Below are 18,686 nucleotides of genomic sequence, written 5' to 3' on the forward strand. Positions count from 1 at the left end.
CATGGACGGTCGTTTCGGAAGCAGCAGCGTTTCTAGCATGCTCTCATCTCGTACAATTTTGTCTACCTGTGATTTCGTGAGCTCGTGAGCTCCATTTCGGGGTAGTGTGTATCATGTGGAGCCTTCATACTTCGCCTGTGATCGCGCGGTTGGTGTATCACGCGATGGAAGAGGCGTGCAACCTGTAACGCGCTAGACTGCTGAGCTAAATTAGCAGCAGTACTTGATTTTAATACCTCGTTTGAAACGGAGGAATTTAAACTGTTTTCTGTGTAATCGTAGCAGTCTAAAGCAAGAAACATAACCATTTCCCATTTGGGTCAAGCACATTTCTGAAGCAAGCAAACACTCTAAGTACAGGAGGAGCAGCAACCAGTTCGGAGCTGGAATCAGTTACCGGACACTACCATTTCGTGGTCCATCAGCATTCGGCACCAGTTGCAGGTTGCAGCAGCAAGACACGCACAGTCCTCCGTCCGGCCGTCTCATGTCATTTCTGCTGCTGCTCCACTGACCTCCCTCTTTCGGCTCTCGCTCTCCTCCGCTTTCAGTAGCTTCTCTCTCTCCCTCTCTCTCTCTCTCTCTCTCTCTCTCTCTCTCTTCGTAACAAGTCCAAACAAGCTCCGCGACGTCACGGTCTTTTTCTCCTCGCCCGCAGCCCGCTAACCTTGAGCCGGCTGCTGCAAGGAGTTCAGCATTCGAGGAGCTAGCAGCCCGAGAAGCGCAGACGAAGAAGCTAGCTAGCTCGGGGTTCGGTCTTCGCTGCAGTGTTTCCTCGCCGCGGCTGAATCAGGTAAGGAAGGACACTTCCGTCGGTGAGGCTCGCTCTTAGCGATGTCGGGTTTTCTTGTGCTGCTCCACTCTTGCCTGACCGTTTGGGAGTTTTGGGGGTGTTCTTGGTCCTGGCCGTGTTCCCCTTTGAACTTCTCTGAGCCAGCAAGGAATTTGATGTTGGTCGAGTTCATCTTTTGGTTGATCCTATCCCCGGAGCGTTTTCTTTTCTTCTTGGGGAGTAGGGATTGTTGGTGCTACAAGTGTCGGTAAGGCATTGATTGTTTTCAGCAGTTGACTGTTGTTAATAGGATTCTCACCTGGAATTCTTTTTCTCACCATTCTTGGAGGAGGAATTTTAACCTGCCAATACTAATTAATCATTGCCAATACTAATTAATCATCAACCACTTGGTGAAAACCAAGTAAGCAAGAAAACTCCTTAGTGCAATGTTCCATGCATTTGGACGTCTTGGTTCCCCCTCAGATTGTTGAGCTTTGCATCTTGCTGAGTTTGTTTGTAAGTTTGCTATCATATTCTCTCCCCTTCTTCAAGCTGTCGTTGGAGGGGGATTGGAATGCTTACGCATTGCCTGAAGAAAATTTGGGCACTTTATTTACGTAGTCTTGTCTAATCCAGGTGCAATAATGTTGGTCGTGATTACCTTCGGAGAAATTTTCGTAAACCGAGTTTAGGCTTCGTTAAGCCATCCTTGGTTACACTGGTGGTTGCTATCTCTTTCTTGCTAAACCACTTTAATTCATGTACCTGTCAGCCTGTCACAATCTTAAACCTTGCTCGTGTAGTACCAAAACTCGCGACTCTTTCCTCGACTTGTAATGTTGCAAGCAATTGTTGGTTCTTACCTACAAAATAGTAGGTGATGCCGTTGGGAGTTGACAATCAGGGGAAAAGGGCTAGTCACTGTGCTGAATTCTCTAGCTAGATTGAGAGATGCTGAATAGATGAAAATGTGTGTATTAGCAGATCCTACACGAACATAAACTGCCTTTCCTTGTCACCTTATTGAACATACTTTTCACACTTATGATTGCTCCTTCAGAAACAAGTTGTGTATGCGGCGGCACAACAAGGGGAGGGCTCTTTATTTATCAGTCTTTGTGCAATCAAGCCTGACATGATTGTCCTTTTTCTACCTAATCCTGTACAATCATTGGCATAACTATCCCCATGATTGCTGTACTTTGCATTTCGTAGCCCAGAATCATAAAAAAAATTAAATGTTTTAGCAGAAACATGTTCTTAAGCTGCTAAATATTGAAATCAATTTTGTTCGTGGTCACACTTTTGCGGTGCTAATGTCCTTGCATTCCGTGGAAGCAAAGACCTGTTACAGTCCAAAATGTGTATATTTTTCTTTGCACAAGGGCTAACTTTGAAATTATATAAATGCAATGCAGTATAACTAATCCACAAAAGGTGAGGCGTGCTATCAATGAGGACAGATGATGTTGATTTCTTGCTCACATGCTATGCAAGGATAACAATCAGTCAATTGATGTAGCAAATGCTATTGCAAAATTGCAATAGAGAATGGTACTGATGGGGAATATTGTTTCTGCGTCACACTTATTTATGTTAACATCACTCATACTTGATTTTCATATTTACAGAGTGCTCATTCATTAAAAAGTTCAAAGGGACCAGTGTTTCCTCTACGATCCATTCTCGTATTCTTCATTGCATTATTTGGATTCTATGTTTGCTACTTCTCCTTTAATCAGATAGCTTTTGAAAATGAAGAAAAGTTGACCAGCGAAGAAGAACATACAGAAATTCCTTGCAGAAAACCTGCAATTCCACATGAGCAGATGCGATATGTACACTTTCCAAAGCCTATGACTTATGGCAGGTAACTTTCTCTGAAGATAGATAGCCTTTCTCCTGTTCTATGTATGATGTGTATGTTGTGTTCTCTAATTCATGTTTCTGCACCCTTTTCCTGGTTCATAGGGCCGAGTGTGCATGTACTCCAGTCCGTTTCTTTGTTATTGTATCTATGCAAAGATCAGGGAGTGGGTGGTTTGAGACTTTGCTGAATAGCCACCCTAACGTCAGCTCAAATGGCGAAATCTTCTCTGTGAGAGATAGAAGAGAAAATATCTCATCTATTTTGAGGACTCTGGATAAATTGTATAATATGGACTTGACCACTAGCGCAGCAAAAAATGGATGCACAGCAGCATTTGGATTGAAATGGATGCTAAATCAGGTAAGCTATCATTGGATTCCCCCCTTTACTGCCTCTGTGTTTAGGTTTACTCAGCTAGCTGCTTCTGAAGTACAAATTGTTTGGTTGCTCCAGAAGTGGGAAACCATAAGTCCTATCATGTAACCTTGACTCCATGCTCTTGGACTCTTTATTTTTATGTGGACGGAAACATGGAGAATTCTGTTGGTATCTCACATTCCCATTGTAATTTAATCCTATTTAGAACTTGGAAGGCTCAAATTCTGCAAGAATAGTTATATACTCCACTATAACAAGGGATCCCCATTTAGTTAGTGTTGGGATATGTGTCAAATATGTATACAGGGTCAGTTACAGATAGACTTGAGTTGTAATTGGGTGGGACTAGGAGTAGCGTTGTAGTCGGACTTCTATTTCCGTAAATATTGGCCACCACTATTGTAACCGCAGATTGACGGAAATAGAATATGGGGTGGAGCGCACGTAGTCATGCCCCGAGGATGTAAGCAAGATGGCCGAACCCCGTTACAAAATATCGTGCTTGGTGTGTTGATCTTGTTCTTAGCTTGTCGATTTTGGTGATGTTTCCGCTAAAACCCTAACAGTTAAAGTAGGAACAACTTATTTCCTTGAACTTTCTGGACAGAATCTACAAATAATGTTTGCTATTCGAAAAGGGACATATACAACCATATGGCTTGTGGTGAAAACAACAACTAGCTTTTATTATGAAAATGAATAAAATAAGTGATAATAATTAAGGCTACAAATTTGTGGAAATGCTGAAGTGCTAATTTTTCTCTTAGTTTGTTTTTGTGGATGCATGTACATTTGTGAGCTATCTGAGTATTTTGAAGACAGTTCAGGTGCACCATCTCTTAATGCTTATGCTCACAAATATGCTCAAATCAGTCAAAACTCACCTAACCTCATCTACATTTGCTGTTGTACTCCAGATTGAACAATAGAGGAATTTGATAACTCGAAACAACTTTCTAATCCTGCTATTGACCTGAGCAATGATAGATATAACATATAAAAGCAGTGCATTGCATTATAAAGGTTTATTTCATGTTTTGCAGGGACTTATGGAACATCATCAAGACATTGTTAACTATTTAAACAAGAAAGGTGGCATGGTGATATTTCTTTTCAGGAGAAATACGCTAAGGAGGCTTATCTCTGTGTTGGCTAACAACTATGATAGAAAAACAAAACAGTTGAATGGCATTCATAAATCACACGTTCACTCAAAAGAGGAGGTATTTCTCACTCATGCATATGCAATCTCATAATATTTTCTGAAACAAGTTTCTCGTATTTTTTAAATTATGAATCAAATTATGCACAGCTTACTTCTTAGAAACATGACCAATAAAAAAATCATGCCATTCTGTCAACCTCTGAAGACTCCAAGCAATGTTAAATGGGCAATGAAGTAATGCAAATATTGCAATAGAAAGGTCGTTTTATCTTACAGTCAAAAGTATGTTCTGTTCTTGACATCTTGATAGTCTAAATTTCATCATTTTTATGCTTTCACCAACACCACCATGCTCTCATCGTCAATTATTTCGGTGCTCACCATTTAATTTTGGACATAATCCCTGTAATCTCTGAACTTCACATGCTCCCGACATTTTGTAGTTTCAACACTTTATACAATGTTTCATGCAAGCTGAGCTCAGAGATTGTTTGACTCGGCATTCTTGGAATACAGGGATCATTTGGCTGGGATATGTAGGTGGAATCTGACAAGAATTTTGAAAAAAGAACTTTCCTTCAATTAGTTTTACATGGAATGAAAACGAGAATACAAAGAGTGCACTTTCATTTACTGCAATCTATATTCATTTGTGTTGTATCCTATTTTCTGATCTGATATCCTTTTGTTTTTGTTTTACTGAAAAAACCTTATCCTGTTCTTGCTGAAAAGTATTTTGTCCTCCATACCTATTTTTTGTTCAGGCTGAGATACTTGCAAGATTCAAGCCAAAGATGGACTTATCAATTTTGATTCCAAGCATCAGAAATGCTGAACAATCCATGAGAACTTGCTTGGGTCGCTTCAGCAGCACGCGCCACATGGTCCTATATTATGAGGATGTGATCCGCGACAAAAATGTAGTGATCACAAATAAATGTTCTCAGCCTCTGACCAACTCTAAGATTACTGAGTAGTAATATGTTTTTTATGCTGTATGCAGGAATTGTCTCGAGTGCAAGAGTTTCTCGGAGTTCCTGTGAGGAAGCTGTTCAGCAAGCATGTGAAGATCCATACCGGCCCCCTTCCGGATCTCGTCGATAACTGGGAGGATGTGAGCGAGATGCTAAACGGGACAGCATATGCTCGTTTTCTTGATGATGCAGACTATGTCAAGTAATGTCTTGTGCTTACATGAGGATCAAATGGACCATACTTGAATTATCAACAAAGGGTTCAAAATATGTCTTTTTCTTTTTTCTCTCCTCACAAACGCATAACAGGGTTGCAGTTGCTACGGCATTCTTCTGTAAGCAGTAGGTAGTTGAAAGGATGAGGGAAGCAGAGTCACAGAGATGAGAAAACTTGATGTGTTCTTTTCCCTCTTAGATTTTGTATAGGTTTATTGGTTTTCGGGGGGCCAACGATGGTGGCTCACAATTGAGTTCCATCTATAAAATTCTTCCTAGGAAACAACAATGAGCAGATGCCATTTAACAATTTTTGCAATTAAATTCGTGGGCAACTCCTGAGAAACTGGTTTTAACGAGTTTTCTAACCAGTCAGGGTTTGATACTCAAAATTAAAAAATGCCTTGTGGTTGAGGAAAAAAAACATTCCTCTTTTTTTTCCTAATTTTTGCTTGGCATTCGTCACCATTGTTGCTATTGCACATTTGGATTCCTTATGTTACATTGGAAATTTTAGAATGTGGACGTTTTCAAAAACTTTTTCTACATAAGGACTCTTGGAAAAATAATGTCAAAAAATGGACTGTTATTTGGATTGTTTGGTGTTGTAAAATATCATGAGGTCATAGTAGGTGTCACATATGATATTACAAATTCAGTATAGAAGATACTTTCATATATAACAGTTACCACAATATTAATTATCGTGATGCTATCTATTCAATCACAAGTTATCACGGTATCAATTGTCATGATGCTATCTATTCAATCACAACGCTTACTCAACTATGGTACCAAATACATGGTGCTGTGGAAAAGGGTATATTTTCATAATTGCTTCCTCAAAGCACAATTTGTAAAATATATTTTTTGAAAAGGGTCAAAATGTAAAAAAATCCACTATGTTACACGTGTTGTTCACAAATGTCGTGCCTGTGTGCCTTTCGAAAATGTCAACTAACAAAAAGAATTGCTACACAATTAAATATGGGGAAAACTGCAACCCCCCCCCCCACCAAAAGTCACTTGGATTTTGACTTCCCACAAAAGTTATTTTGTTGCAAAAAAACCGTTAAAAATTTGACTTTGTTGCAAAAAACCCCTAAAAAATTCAAAAAAATAAAAAAATCACAAAAAAATTCTAAACAAAACTAGAGACAATTCTAAGACCTTCAGTGAAATTTGTTTTCAAAAATAATATTCTTTGCATCATATTTCATGGAGAGGAAGTTTGGAAAAAAAAGAAAAATATGCAGCTCATTTATTAACTCATGTTATTTTAACTTTTTCATGTCTAGCATTAATTTTCCTACACAAATAATTATTTAAGTAAACTAATAAAAGTGGTTTCACTAATTTTGGGGGTGTTATGAATTAATCTATCTGCAACATATTTACTTAATCATGCACGTTACAATAACTATTTCAAGATTTCATGTATTTTTAGAAGATAGAGGATCATGTAAGAAGACTAAAAAATTTTGTTTCATGATTTTTGGATTAGTAAATAATTAACTATGCATTTAACTTGAATTAATAAATGAGTTGCACATTTTTCTTTTTTTTCAAATTTACTCTCCATGAAATATGATGCAAAGGATATTATTTTTGAAAACAAATTTCACAAAAGGTCTTATAATTGTCTCTAGTTTTTTTAAGAACTTTTTGTGATTTTTTTAAAATATTTTTGAATTTTTAGGGGTGTTTTTGCAACAAAATCAAACCTTGGGGGAGGGGGTTTTGCAACAAAACAACTTTTGGGAAAAAGTCAAAATCTAAGTGACTTTTAGGGTTTTTTTTGCATTTATCCTTTAAATATGTGATTAGGAAGCGTAAACCTAGAGTTTGGAAATGTTGGAACTAACAAAGTTTCTAATTCCAGTCATAAATACTTAATATTTTAACTAAAATTTAGTCAAACTTTTAAAACTTTGACCATCAATAATTTTCAAAATATTTAATTTAAAAATATAAAAATCAAACATGTGGATTTATTTTAAAAATATTTTCATAATATTATATTTTTACTATATATTATAACTATATTCTAATAAGAAACAGTGGTTTTTGCACGTTGAAGATCATGAAAAGTAAAAACCAACATCATGTATTTTTAACTGGAGGAAGGATTTGTCTGGGAAAGTGTAAACCTGAAGTAGTGCATTGCATACCATCTCAACCAACCAATGCATGCACCTACTCGCTTAATCATCTAATGATTAAACAAAGAAATCCCAACCTGGAATAAGCACCAAAACAATGAAATTGTGAAAGCTGATAACCTGGAGGAAGATATAGAATTCTCTGCAAATTTTGAGGGTGGATTTTAACCTGGACAAGTCTACAAGATCCCAGGAGATCACGGAGATTTAATTTTCAGGAAGGGCAAAACCAAACACAACTTCAGAACTTCTGATCTATATTTGATTCTAACTCCTATGCCATGATCAAGATCATGGTAATATTTCTTCTATACTACGATAAAAATGTTTCACAAATTCTACACGGATATACAACAGTTTGGTGATACAGCAGGTGAAAACAACAACAGTTTCATTCTGATTTCCTTCGGGAAAATGACTTCCGCTCTGATAAAGGGACGATCACCTCCCACAAGTTTTTGATCATGCCTCTGTTATATATGTTATTTTTCACAACTGGCTCGTCACCCGGTGTTCGGGATCTAAGGAGGAATGCCCTCCATTTGCTTGGAGGAGATTTCTGTGCTTCGCTGTTAACTGAGCCTATGCTGGCCTTGAGTGCAGCAGCATTTGCCTTTGCTTCATTCTCCTTTTTCATCCACATGATATAGTCTTGCCATTTGAATGTCTGCAGGATTTTCAGAGGAAGCAATTTGAGGGGAGAATCTACAGAGGTATTTTTTGTATTAGAAACATGTTTGAAATTCTTTTTTCAAATAGTTGACTTCATTAGTCAACTTAGTATATCAGTTCATGTCTATTCAAGATTCAAGAGAGGCATCCTCGATTGATTACAAAATCCCCCCCACCCCCCCTACACTGATTAAAATGTTTCATCTAGAAAGATTGTGTCGATGAAAAAAAATATGTCCAGACAGCAAAGCGGAGTTAAATTTTTTTGTTAAAATATTTGACACTACATCAGAACAAAGATGAAGTTTTCAGAAAACAGGATTACTCTAAAGAACAGAGATGTTAAATTTCAAAAGTTTAAATGTGGATAACAATTAACTCTTACCTCGTTGGTTGTCGTATTTGTTAAACAAAGGTGTGCATGGTAAGCACAGAAACCACCAAGGAGCAACGCTAATATAGCCAAAAATACGCTCAGAAGTATCTGAGTGTTATGCACAGCAAGCAACCACTGCGAAATTGACCATGAGTTAAAACATAGAGATTTAGTAGAGCCTAAATGAAACTTAGATTCAATGGCTTCCTCTATCATACCTGTGCGACATGTGGAAATAGGCCAGAGAATGAGTAATCAATACCATAATAAGCTGTCAAATTCAAAAGAGAGTTCATTAGAAATGGGAAAATATAAGTTTATTTTATGAAGCGAGGCAAATATGAGATATGTACTGCTGGAAAAATGAAATAGAATACCATAAAGTAGTTATGTTATTTACATGTCATAGTTTAAGTAAACCCTCTATACACTGTATGCAGGTCATTTATAATCAAATCAGAAACTACAGAGACTCATCAAACTGGTGATTAATTTCCTGAAAAGTGGTCTAGAGAATTACATCCTCCCACATGATAACCGAAAAAAGAATTTCATTATCCTATGTGAAAGGTTAGTCTTAAAGTGCAGATATGTTAAGTAACTCCTGAAGGATACTGGTTATGGTTGGAGAAAACCGACCCTAAACGTCCCTGGAATGGGTTGCGTGTGCAAGTGCACCCAAATGTGAAGGCTATTTTTGCACTGGCTGTTGTCACGACGGTTGGTGATGGTGCATCCACCAAGTTCTGGACGGATCGCTGGCTTCATGGATGCGCGATCATGGATCTTGCACCTAACCTTGTTGCTCTTGTGCCTAAGAGAATTCTAAACCAAAGATCGGCGCAAGAAGCATTGGTTGATCGCAAATGGATTACTGATATACGAGGTGCTTTGTCCATTGTGGCTCTGGTAGAGTATCTAGAGCTTTGGGAGATGCTAGATGATGTGCAGCTCCAGCAAGACATGCCGGACCAGCATACATGGAGGCTATCATCTTCAGGGATATATTCAAGTAAATCAGAATACCTAGCATTCTTTGTTGGAGCAATAAAATATGCTCCTTGGAAGATGATCTGGAAGTGCTGCGCTTTTGAACCGATGCTGGACAGCGGACAGGTTGGCGCGATGAGGGCTGCCCCATCCGGTGAAATGCCCCCTATGTGATCAATCGGGTGAAAACATGCAGCATCTCATCTCTTGTGTGGTGTCCCAAGAGGTTTGGTTTTCCGTCTTACAAAAAATTAATCTCCAAGCACTCATGCCGCAGCGAGACACATCATTGTCCAGCTGGTGGTGTAGTTCGCTGAAAAGATAGGAGAAGGAGGCTCGAAAAGGCTTTAACACACTGGTTCATCTAGTTACTTGGGAAATTTGGAAACACCGGAATGGTTGTGTTTAATGGAGTGTTGTCGACCCATCCAAGGTTTTACAGGCTGTGGCAAATGAAGGATCCTTATGGTGTGCGGTGGGTGCAAGAGACCTCCAGGTGCTGTTACCTGTATAGTTTCTTTCTGGGTAGTGTGTTGTGGTGTCGTTTCTAATGTATATGTGGCGCGCATGTTGTAAGTGCTAGTAGGCAGTTAGGTCCTGTAACCTAACAAACTTTCTTTCTTCTATTAATGAAATGACGCATAGCTCTTCTGCATTGTTCAAAAAAAAAAACTCCTGATGGATAAGGCAACATGTCCTCAAGAAAGGACATCGAGTTACCTGTAAATATGTAGATAACTTTCCTCTCTTTTAGCTCACCAGCAAGAATGAAGCCAAGGACTAATGCTCCGTACACACATAAAAGAAAATGCCTGTTATAAAAAGGGAGGAGAAAGTAAATCATGCTACATCAAGTTAACAAAAAAATTGAGAAGGTGATATAAACAATAACAAAACTTTTTTCTAATATTTTCAGGTCAGTGAGTTACCTTGATGATTAATTACGTTGCAACTTATGACTATAGACACAATGATACATAAAATCAGAAGGATCTACAGTTTGGCTACGTTTAACAATCAAGTAGCTGATTAATCCCCTGAGATTAATTTGGCAATACAAACTTAAGATAAACTATAACCTAACCCAAAAACTACAGCCATCTACTTTACTAATTTAATATAAAGTTTGCAGCACACATTGATCGAACTTTACTAATTTACTCAACAATAAACACTACATCTAAACAATTGCCTTTGGACAATACATCATAGATTATGCTGTGAAGTTCTAGAAGGCTAAGTTTTCAATTGGAAAAAAAACGAATAGAAAAAAGGAGCCAATTATACTACTTATCGTGAGACAGCTAATTGCGAAGGTAAGCCACATACTTAATGCAGCTCATTTCCCGCTGTGATGCTTCAGCTGTATATCATTGTCAGGTAAATATATCTTTTTTAAGATACCTATTGGGTTTGTCACATTGATTGATGTTCCTATAGTTGGTGTTTGTAGTTGAGGTTAATACTGGGTACTGGGAGATAATGAAAATCCAGGAAACTTGGGTGCTGTTGCATAATAACAGCAGAAATGAGCTTTCTTTGGGAAATTACATTGACCATTGGGAATTTCTACTTAAGCTATAAAAGACAGGTAAACATAGAATAGCAAAAAAGAATTATATATGAAAATGACACTGATCCTTGACATTTCCCATCTAGGACACACAAAGATAGTTATAAGGTATGCCGGAAAGAAATCCGAACAGAACTCACCAAACTAAAAAGGCCACAAAATAGCGAGCATTTTTCTCCCCAATGCAATTATTCTGTATCAACACAGACAAGTTCAGAACAGAAATGAAGCTAAAGCAATATTATCAAGTAGCAAGCACAAGTACCATCCATCCACAATGGTGATCAAATCGAGCAACACATCTATCACATATTCTACAGTGCTTTGCCCTGGCTGGTCTGCGCACAAATGACTAATGAGTCACTCTAGGATATTATAAAATAAACGTAACCATAAAGCTGAATATTTAATAAAGAGAATGGTAGAAATTTACCCTTGAATTTCAATAAAATCACAAGAACTGCAAAGTAATCATTTTTATCTGTTGCACTTGTGCTCGATTACTCAGTGCTAACTAGTTTATGAAATTTTGTAGGATACTTAAGCAAACAACTAATGACCATTTTCCAGATTATGGTTTTACATGTTTTAAGCATGAAACGACTAGCTTCTAGTAATTAGTAAAATATACCTAGTAATCTTGCAAGTAGAACATTCTTTCTCCACATAAATAATGTTGTCGTATGGGTAAGAAGATACATATTGAGAGACATTGTCCTTAGTAACAGTCCCAGGATCAGAAAAGCTAGTGAGCACGAAGAGTATAGAACCAACAAGAACAGCCACGATACTCAAATATCTGCAAGATAAGACCTCTCGCTGTTAGAAATGGATAATGAAACAACTCCCAAGTTGGTTAATGTGGTTACAAGCTACCTGTGCAATCCACTCACATAATACCCAGGAATGTACTTGAAAGATGTCTGCACTACTATAAAATATGTCACCCCAATTATGGCAACATAAAAAACCTGCAGTTGAGAAAGGAAACAAAAACACAAACCACTGTATGCATTAAGCTAACATATAAGGAGCAGAAACTCAGCTTGTAGTTGTTGATAGCTCAGTAGGAGTTTCTATGACTTTAAGCTTCAGATTTTACCTATGATTTGCCATGCCAGGTATTTTATGCCAGCTCATGTGTCTTGAAGGGTATTAGACGGATAGTTATTTAGACAAAATTTCCTTATTGATCATGACAATATAACAATAAAAGTAACTGCAGGACTATGCGAATAAATGTATGTCTCATAAGTTCATCATGGAAAATGATGTTCTGCACTATTCAATGCAGAGTTCAAACTCAGATCAACTATTCAATCACCAAGTTTGTACATGTTAAGTGATGCCAGCATGCCCAGCAAGCCACGGGTGTCACTTTTCCAGTTTTCCAACAACGTCTCTCTTCCAGTCTTTCTCCCTATTCTCTCCTTCCAAATCTGAATATGGTTCTCTCTCTTCTCCCCTCTCCCCTGTTTTCTTCCCTCCCCCTCCCTAATGTATACACAGTTCACAACTTCACACAATCGTGTGGCAACTGCAATGGACCATTTGTGATCCATGAGGCTTCAAACCAACCATGCACTCGTTTACAGTTTCATATATAGTTTCGATGCATCAGATGGAAAAATCCAAATAGGTACGCTGCAGACATCTGTCAAGAACGTTAAGCACACTCCAATTCGGCATCCACAAAAAAAAAACTATACACTGCACATGTTGCAACTGCACCAGCGAAGAAGCAGAGCAGCAAAGGCCTTTAATAATTTCGCGCAAATGGAAGAATTCAAGACCCCTCCCTCAACCAGCAGCTTTTAGTTACATGTCCACTGTTTAGAAAATGCAGCGGGTTTAGGGGATGCAAGATAACTCTTACTAAGTCTTAACCGTGCACAACCAACCAAGAACCCCAAATCCCCAACATATTTGATCGACCGCATTCCTGTTCGCTAAAGCTCTGCATTTGCTGATTCAACTCAATATCTGAGCTACCCAGCAAGCACCCACCACTCCACCAGCAGTCACCTATCGGCCAATCCCACTACCCCAGGCAACAATCGGCTAGCAACCCGCATCACACAACATCGATCTTTCGAAATTGAAAACTAAAAACCTAACTTTTCACTACATACCCAATCGTCATAAACACCCTCCCCACAATTGAAGTACTGATGAGTAGCATTTACCTGCAGGATCGGGTTGGGTCGGTCGCAGCAGTACTGCTCGATGCCGAGGACGAGATCCCTGGCCCCGGTGCCGCACACCGCCTGCACGAGCCACCTGCGCGAACAATCCCTTCACTTGCTAAGCAGGAGCAGGAGCGAAGAGTGGGAGGGAGGAGAAGGGAGGCGCGAGAAAGTACAGGAGGTGGTGGTATGCACCGAAGGTGAGGAAGTGGTTGATGCGCTCGACGAAGGTGCCCTCGAAGATGGGCCACTGCCCGCACAGGAACGACACCACCACCAGCGCCGTCACCGACCCGTGTGCCACCAGCAGCCACGGCACTTCCATCCAGCCGCCGATCCGCACGCCACAGCCGCCGCCGCGCCGGCTCTTCCCCTCACCGCGGACGGAGTGGTTCTGATCGATCCAATCGAAGGAACCGCCGACGGTCGGAGGAAACAAAGCAAAGCAGCCTCTTTGCCTTTGCGTCGTGGCTTTCTGAGGTTTTGGTCCTGATTGGGGCACTGATTTATTTAGGAATTCTTAGTATTTATAGTTCGGATCTAATTTCAACTCTTAAGAATTTGAATTGTAAACTCTCTTTTTCATCCTATCTCGAATTTCTAGAGTTTAGTTTAATTCTATATTAAATGTTACTGGTTCGATTTTAGTACCCTACGCAACGAGGCCCTTGCGAGTAAAAAAAACGAAAAGCAAAATACTTATTCGTAAGCTTCATCTTATTAACAAAATAAAGTACTACAAGTCCAATTACCTTCAATGTACAAAAGTAGATTGAGTATTACATGCAACTATGATAAATATATGCAATGGAGCAGATGGTGTTTCATTCTAGATTTATACTCTCTCGGTTCTCAAATTAATGTTGTGTAGTATTTGTGTAGTGAAACTATAAAAATATTGTCCACTAACATTTACAAAAGTATATAAAATTTATCACATGAAAATGATACTAAGTAGATTTTGTAATAAAAAATACTTTTAAATATTTATATTTTTAATGACTTCTAAAAATAAATGCTAACTAAAAACAATGGTCAATGACATGTATTGGAGATTGTCGACGCACTAACGACAAGTAAAAAAACGAATGTAGTATGGTGCAACATGATTAATAATTATATTATATATTGCTTTAACCGCTTTTGTAATCTAGTTACACGTATTCAAAATCCATAAAACCCAAACCCAACTTAACACATTTCGTGATGAGAGCCTCGCCCCCATGACGCCATAAGAGTGCGTCCTTACGGTCTTGTTCCATGTGGTCGCCTTGAGAGTTGAGATACGTATCCTCTTGGGATCTTCATGTAGTGTACTAATCATGTTCCAATGATCCAGACTACACAGAGGCGGATACACCAATATGACAAGGTATGGCAAGCGCCATAGCTAGATTTTGCCGGCCAGACTTCAGAGTTCAGAGGCCTTGGCGGCTTGGTGTGTTCAGATACTCAAGTTCAGACTTCAGACTTCAGACTCGAGACTGCTGGCTGCGTTCAGACTTCAAAGGGCAAGCAGCAAGCTGCGTCCAAATTTGAGACCTCTAAGGCTCTCACTGTCTAACGTGTATCTAGATAGTGCATGTGGCCTTGGTGCTGGCACATTTGCCCAAACTGGCAAGACAAGGAGACTGCACGTCCGCATGGGCACACCACACACAACCATGATGATTCATCGATCTCGAGGGCGACGCGGACGTAGGCGCACGGCTCGGATGTCACCACGTCACTTATGACTCTTCATTAGTGACGGGTCATCCTAGCCCAGTCATAAATGATGAGTTAAGTTGTGATCCGTCACTTATGACTCTTTATTAGTGACGGGTCATCTTAGGCTAGTCATTAGTAACGGGTCAAGTTGTGACCTGTCACTTATGATTCTTCATCAATGACGGGTCATCCTAAGCCAGTCATAAGTGATGGATCAAGTTATGATCCATCACTAATGACTAATTCATCAGTGATGGGTCATTCAAGAGAGTCATTAGTGATGGGTCAAACTTAACCCATCACTAATGAAAAGTTTTGACTAGTAAGAACAGATGAAGGAATCTTAATTAGTCAATCATTAGATGTATTAGTCAATCAGTTTGATGAAATATTAGATGTATTAGCCCATCAACTTTTTAGTTTTTTACGTAGTTGTGACATGTCTAATATATCCTTCATAATGTATCAATTATAAATCTAGCTAGTATTAATTAAAAATAATGACTATATAATTTTCAGTATCCAATAGTAAAATTTGCATTGATTTGCAAACCATAAAATGTGTAGTAAAATGGTAAAAGAAAATATCATATTTCTAAAGTAATTTGATTTATAGTAGTGTATTCACAAATATTTTTATTTTTTTTCTTTTATTTTTTTCTCACCTCACAAACACTAGTATAGGAACCATTGTATATTTCTACTCAAGTTTGATGTAAGGGATGGCGGCTATGGATACGAACACGTGTTCCGAAAGTGGTGCAGAAACTTTCGGGGGCGAGGACTCAATCTTTCAAGCCGTTTTTAGCCTCAAAAAATTCGCCGAATCCAACAAACGGATGTAACTTTTTTTATCTGTCCATAGAATCAAAAAAACGTCGAAATCGAAATCTGTATGCAAAAGTTATACCTATTTAACTAAAGACACTCCGGATCAATTGGTTTATGTGTCTATTGTACCAAGCTCAAAAGTAACGGGTCATAAATGTGACCCATTACTTATTATCTTCGGCAAAAAGGTTAAAAGGATAAAATATCCTGCTCCCTTCAAAATGCAAGAGAGGGTGAAGTGGTAAGACGGAGACGCGTGCGAGGGTAGGTTGTGAGTTCGATTCCCACGATGCGCACATTATGAAAATAACTTGAAAAATAGCAAGGGACACGTGGCGAGTGGTGATGGATCTGAGTTGAGTTGGCTCGGGTGAAAAATATTTTTGACTTTTTTTTAATCCAAAAAGTGTGAAAACTTATGACTTATTATAAGTGACGGGTCATAGTTATGACCCATCACTTATGAAGGTTATAAGTGACGCGTTAAGTTTTGACCCGTCACCAATGATCTTATTAGTGACGGGTCCTTACCCGTCACTTATGACTGGTCATCAGTGAAGCATTCGAGGTAACGCATGCGGGACTCGTCACCCATGGCAATTATGACCCGTCACATTTTAGCTTTTTTTTCATGTAGTGAACATTGAAGTATTCTGATAAAAGAAGGAGAAGAAGGTGTACACGCTGGATAATCCAACGATCTGAGTTATACACGCTGGATGATGCGCTGGAGGATTTCTTGCAGAGAAAGTTGCAGAGACTAGAAGATTTAAGTTATACTTACCGAATAGTCCAATGAATGAAGAGAGTGTACGCTAGAGTGTTTTTGCTTGGAAGAGAAGATCAAACAACACACCGGATAGTTCGGTGCTATGGATTGAATACACCGGACAATAGGTCACAGTATTTTATGCAGAGAAGATGTCAGTGGCTTGGATTGGCTCAAGTACAAATGCCGGATAGTTCAGCGATGGAGATGAAGATCACATCGGATAGTTCGGTGTTCACAAAAGCTTTGAGTGGAGTTCCAAAGGCTAGTTTTGAAAGATGTACATGCCGGATGGTCTGTTGAGTACTATGCTATCCATACCGAATCATCTACCATATAAAGTGAATTTGAATCGTTGGGGCAACGACTTGTATGTGAGGTTGAGGCTATAAATACCCCTTCACTCGGTCATTTAAGGGTGCTGAAGTCCAGAGAAGCCCATATACACATGAGAAGACATCCAAGTCATCAAAGTGCTAAAAGTGATCATCTAAGGTGATTAAGCATAAGATTAGAGAGTGATTAGTGCTTATAGGTCTAAATAGAAGTGTTGCTAGGTGCTGCAACCTAGAGAGTGGATCAAGGAGTAATCCAACCTTGTACGAGAGGTACGCCAGGGTCTTGGGGTCTTGGTGACTCACCGACACCTTAAGCCTTGGTGGCTCAAGCCTGTTGACCCTCCAACTTGGTGTGAAGTGGCGGTAATAAGCGTGTACGGGGACGCAGAGGCCCTTGCCTTGGTGGCTAAAACTCTGAAGTGAAGATGACGTACAAGTGACTGAAAGATAGGTTAGTGGTAAGACCTTACCTTGTTGACTTGGCTGCTCATCGTGCTTGAGGCCTTGCCTTGGTGGCTTGGTAGCTCAAGAGTCGTAACCGGAAGAGTCTTGACGATTGGAAACATATCCTTTGTGGAGTTTCAACGTGGACTAGGGGTGACTTATGCTATCGATACCACAGGATAAAATTCACTTATACTGAATTTGCTCTATCTACCTTATTTTCGTTTTCACATTTACATACTTGCAATTTACTTTACTAGAGTATGTTGCAAACCTTTTTGAACGATAGAGTAGGCACACTAGATAAACCTAGAGTACATTTAGATAGAAATTGATTTAGGTTTATCGGCAAGAAGATGACTCCAAACCAAGTAATCAGCAAGATCACCGCCCATGAGATGACTATGAACATGGGGGTGAAATCTTCTTCCTCATCCGACACGAAGAACCTTATTCTCACAAGCAAGCAAGCTCAATATCAACACATGAAGGAAAGGATGAGGAGATAAGAGCAAGAGTCAAACTTAAGCGAAGATGATGGTGATCAAGATGAAGAGCTTAATGAAGAGGATGATCAAAGCACATCAAGTGATGAAGAAATTGATCCTAAGACCGCCAAGTTCTTCTTAAAATTAGAGAAGAATATAAAGAGGATCAATGCCAAGATTGATCATTTAATATCCAGTGAAAACTTGGTCAATACAATTGATCATATCAAGAAGGAAAAGAAGATTAAGAACAAGAGAGAGAAAGGGAAGAGCCATAGCATTCGCAAGCATAGGAAGGTGGGTGAGTGAAAATGAAGAGTCAAGCTCAAGTGATAAAAGCCTCACCATACACACCTCTAAGAAAAGCTCTTCCTCAAGGTCATCATCACACAAGTCGTCACACAAGCTATCTCACAAGTGTTTTATGGCCAAAGGTATGGATGTAAGTGATGATGAAGCTGATGAGGATTCTCCCTCTCATGAAGAACTTTTTGAATTGATCTATGAGCAACGAAGGGTCTTAAAGAAATAATCAAAAGAGTTTAAGAAATTCGATGCACTTAATGATATTCATGCAACCTTTGTTTCTAATTATGAACAATTATTGAGCAAATTCAATTTGTTAAACAAAGAGCATGAAGGGCTTAAGGATATTTGAGTGCATTGAATCTCAAACTAAGGTCCATTTGAAGCAATCTACCTATCTACTTAATTTCAATCATAAGGTAAATGTTTCCACTTTTTGTGATAATTTGATTGATTTATCTAT

The 18,686-nt window shown here is 39.0% G+C and overlaps 2 protein-coding genes across 3 annotated transcripts; one reads left to right on the forward strand and one right to left on the reverse strand.

Annotated features, from left to right (window-relative positions):
• Positions 1-453: 453 nt before the first annotated feature.
• On the forward strand, positions 454-5,702 carry LOC133914314 (uncharacterized). Of its 2 annotated transcripts, XM_062357434.1 has the most exons (7): positions 454-793; positions 2,194-2,329; positions 2,407-2,645; positions 2,747-3,005; positions 4,067-4,246; positions 4,953-5,108; positions 5,192-5,702. In XM_062357434.1, exons 2-7 carry the CDS (start codon positions 2,327-2,329, stop codon positions 5,366-5,368), a joined length of 1,014 nt encoding a protein of 337 aa, XP_062213418.1. In that variant the 5' UTR covers positions 454-793; positions 2,194-2,326; the 3' UTR covers positions 5,369-5,702. The 2 variants fall into 2 exon arrangements, with proteins under 2 accessions (XP_062213418.1, XP_062213419.1); XM_062357435.1 differs by lacking the exon at positions 454-793 and having other exon boundaries at positions 1,163-2,329.
• A 1,756-nt stretch (positions 5,703-7,458) lies between these two features.
• On the reverse strand, positions 7,459-13,826 carry LOC133916059 (probable protein S-acyltransferase 17). The gene is made up of 11 exons (XM_062359549.1): positions 13,514-13,826; positions 13,338-13,431; positions 12,028-12,122; positions 11,783-11,950; positions 11,417-11,489; positions 11,292-11,344; positions 10,299-10,390; positions 8,807-8,859; positions 8,598-8,723; positions 7,710-8,207; positions 7,459-7,617 (listed from the first exon to the last, which is right to left on the reverse strand). Exons 1-10 carry the CDS (start codon positions 13,660-13,662, stop codon positions 7,932-7,934), a joined length of 1,179 nt encoding a protein of 392 aa, XP_062215533.1. The 5' UTR covers positions 13,663-13,826; the 3' UTR covers positions 7,459-7,617; positions 7,710-7,931.
• Between the last annotated feature and the right edge of the window lie 4,860 nt (positions 13,827-18,686).

Source organism: Phragmites australis, chromosome 4 (genome assembly GCF_958298935.1).
Source record: "Phragmites australis chromosome 4, lpPhrAust1.1, whole genome shotgun sequence".
Lineage (NCBI taxonomy): Eukaryota > Viridiplantae > Streptophyta > Magnoliopsida > Poales > Poaceae > Phragmites > Phragmites australis.

Excerpts from the sequence above, each read along its gene's own strand:
- LOC133914314 (XM_062357434.1), top strand. Across the intron at positions 3,006-4,066 it reads TGAAATGGATGCTAAATCAG|GGACTTATGGAACATCATCA; the intron begins GTAAGCTATCAT and ends CATGTTTTGCAG. Across the intron at positions 5,109-5,191 it reads ATGTGATCCGCGACAAAAAT|GAATTGTCTCGAGTGCAAGA; the intron begins GTAGTGATCACA and ends TGCTGTATGCAG.
- LOC133916059 (XM_062359549.1), bottom strand. The coding sequence starts at position 13,662 with ATGGAAGTGCCGTGGCTGCTGGTGGCACACGGGTCGGTGACGGCGCTG. Across the intron at positions 13,432-13,513 it reads GGTGCATACCACCACCTCCT|GTGGCTCGTGCAGGCGGTGT; the intron begins GTACTTTCTCGC and ends TTGTTCGCGCAG. Across the intron at positions 10,391-11,291 it reads TTTGTGGCCTTTTTAGTTTG|GCATTTTCTTTTATGTGTGT; the intron begins GTGAGTTCTGTT and ends TTTTTATAACAG.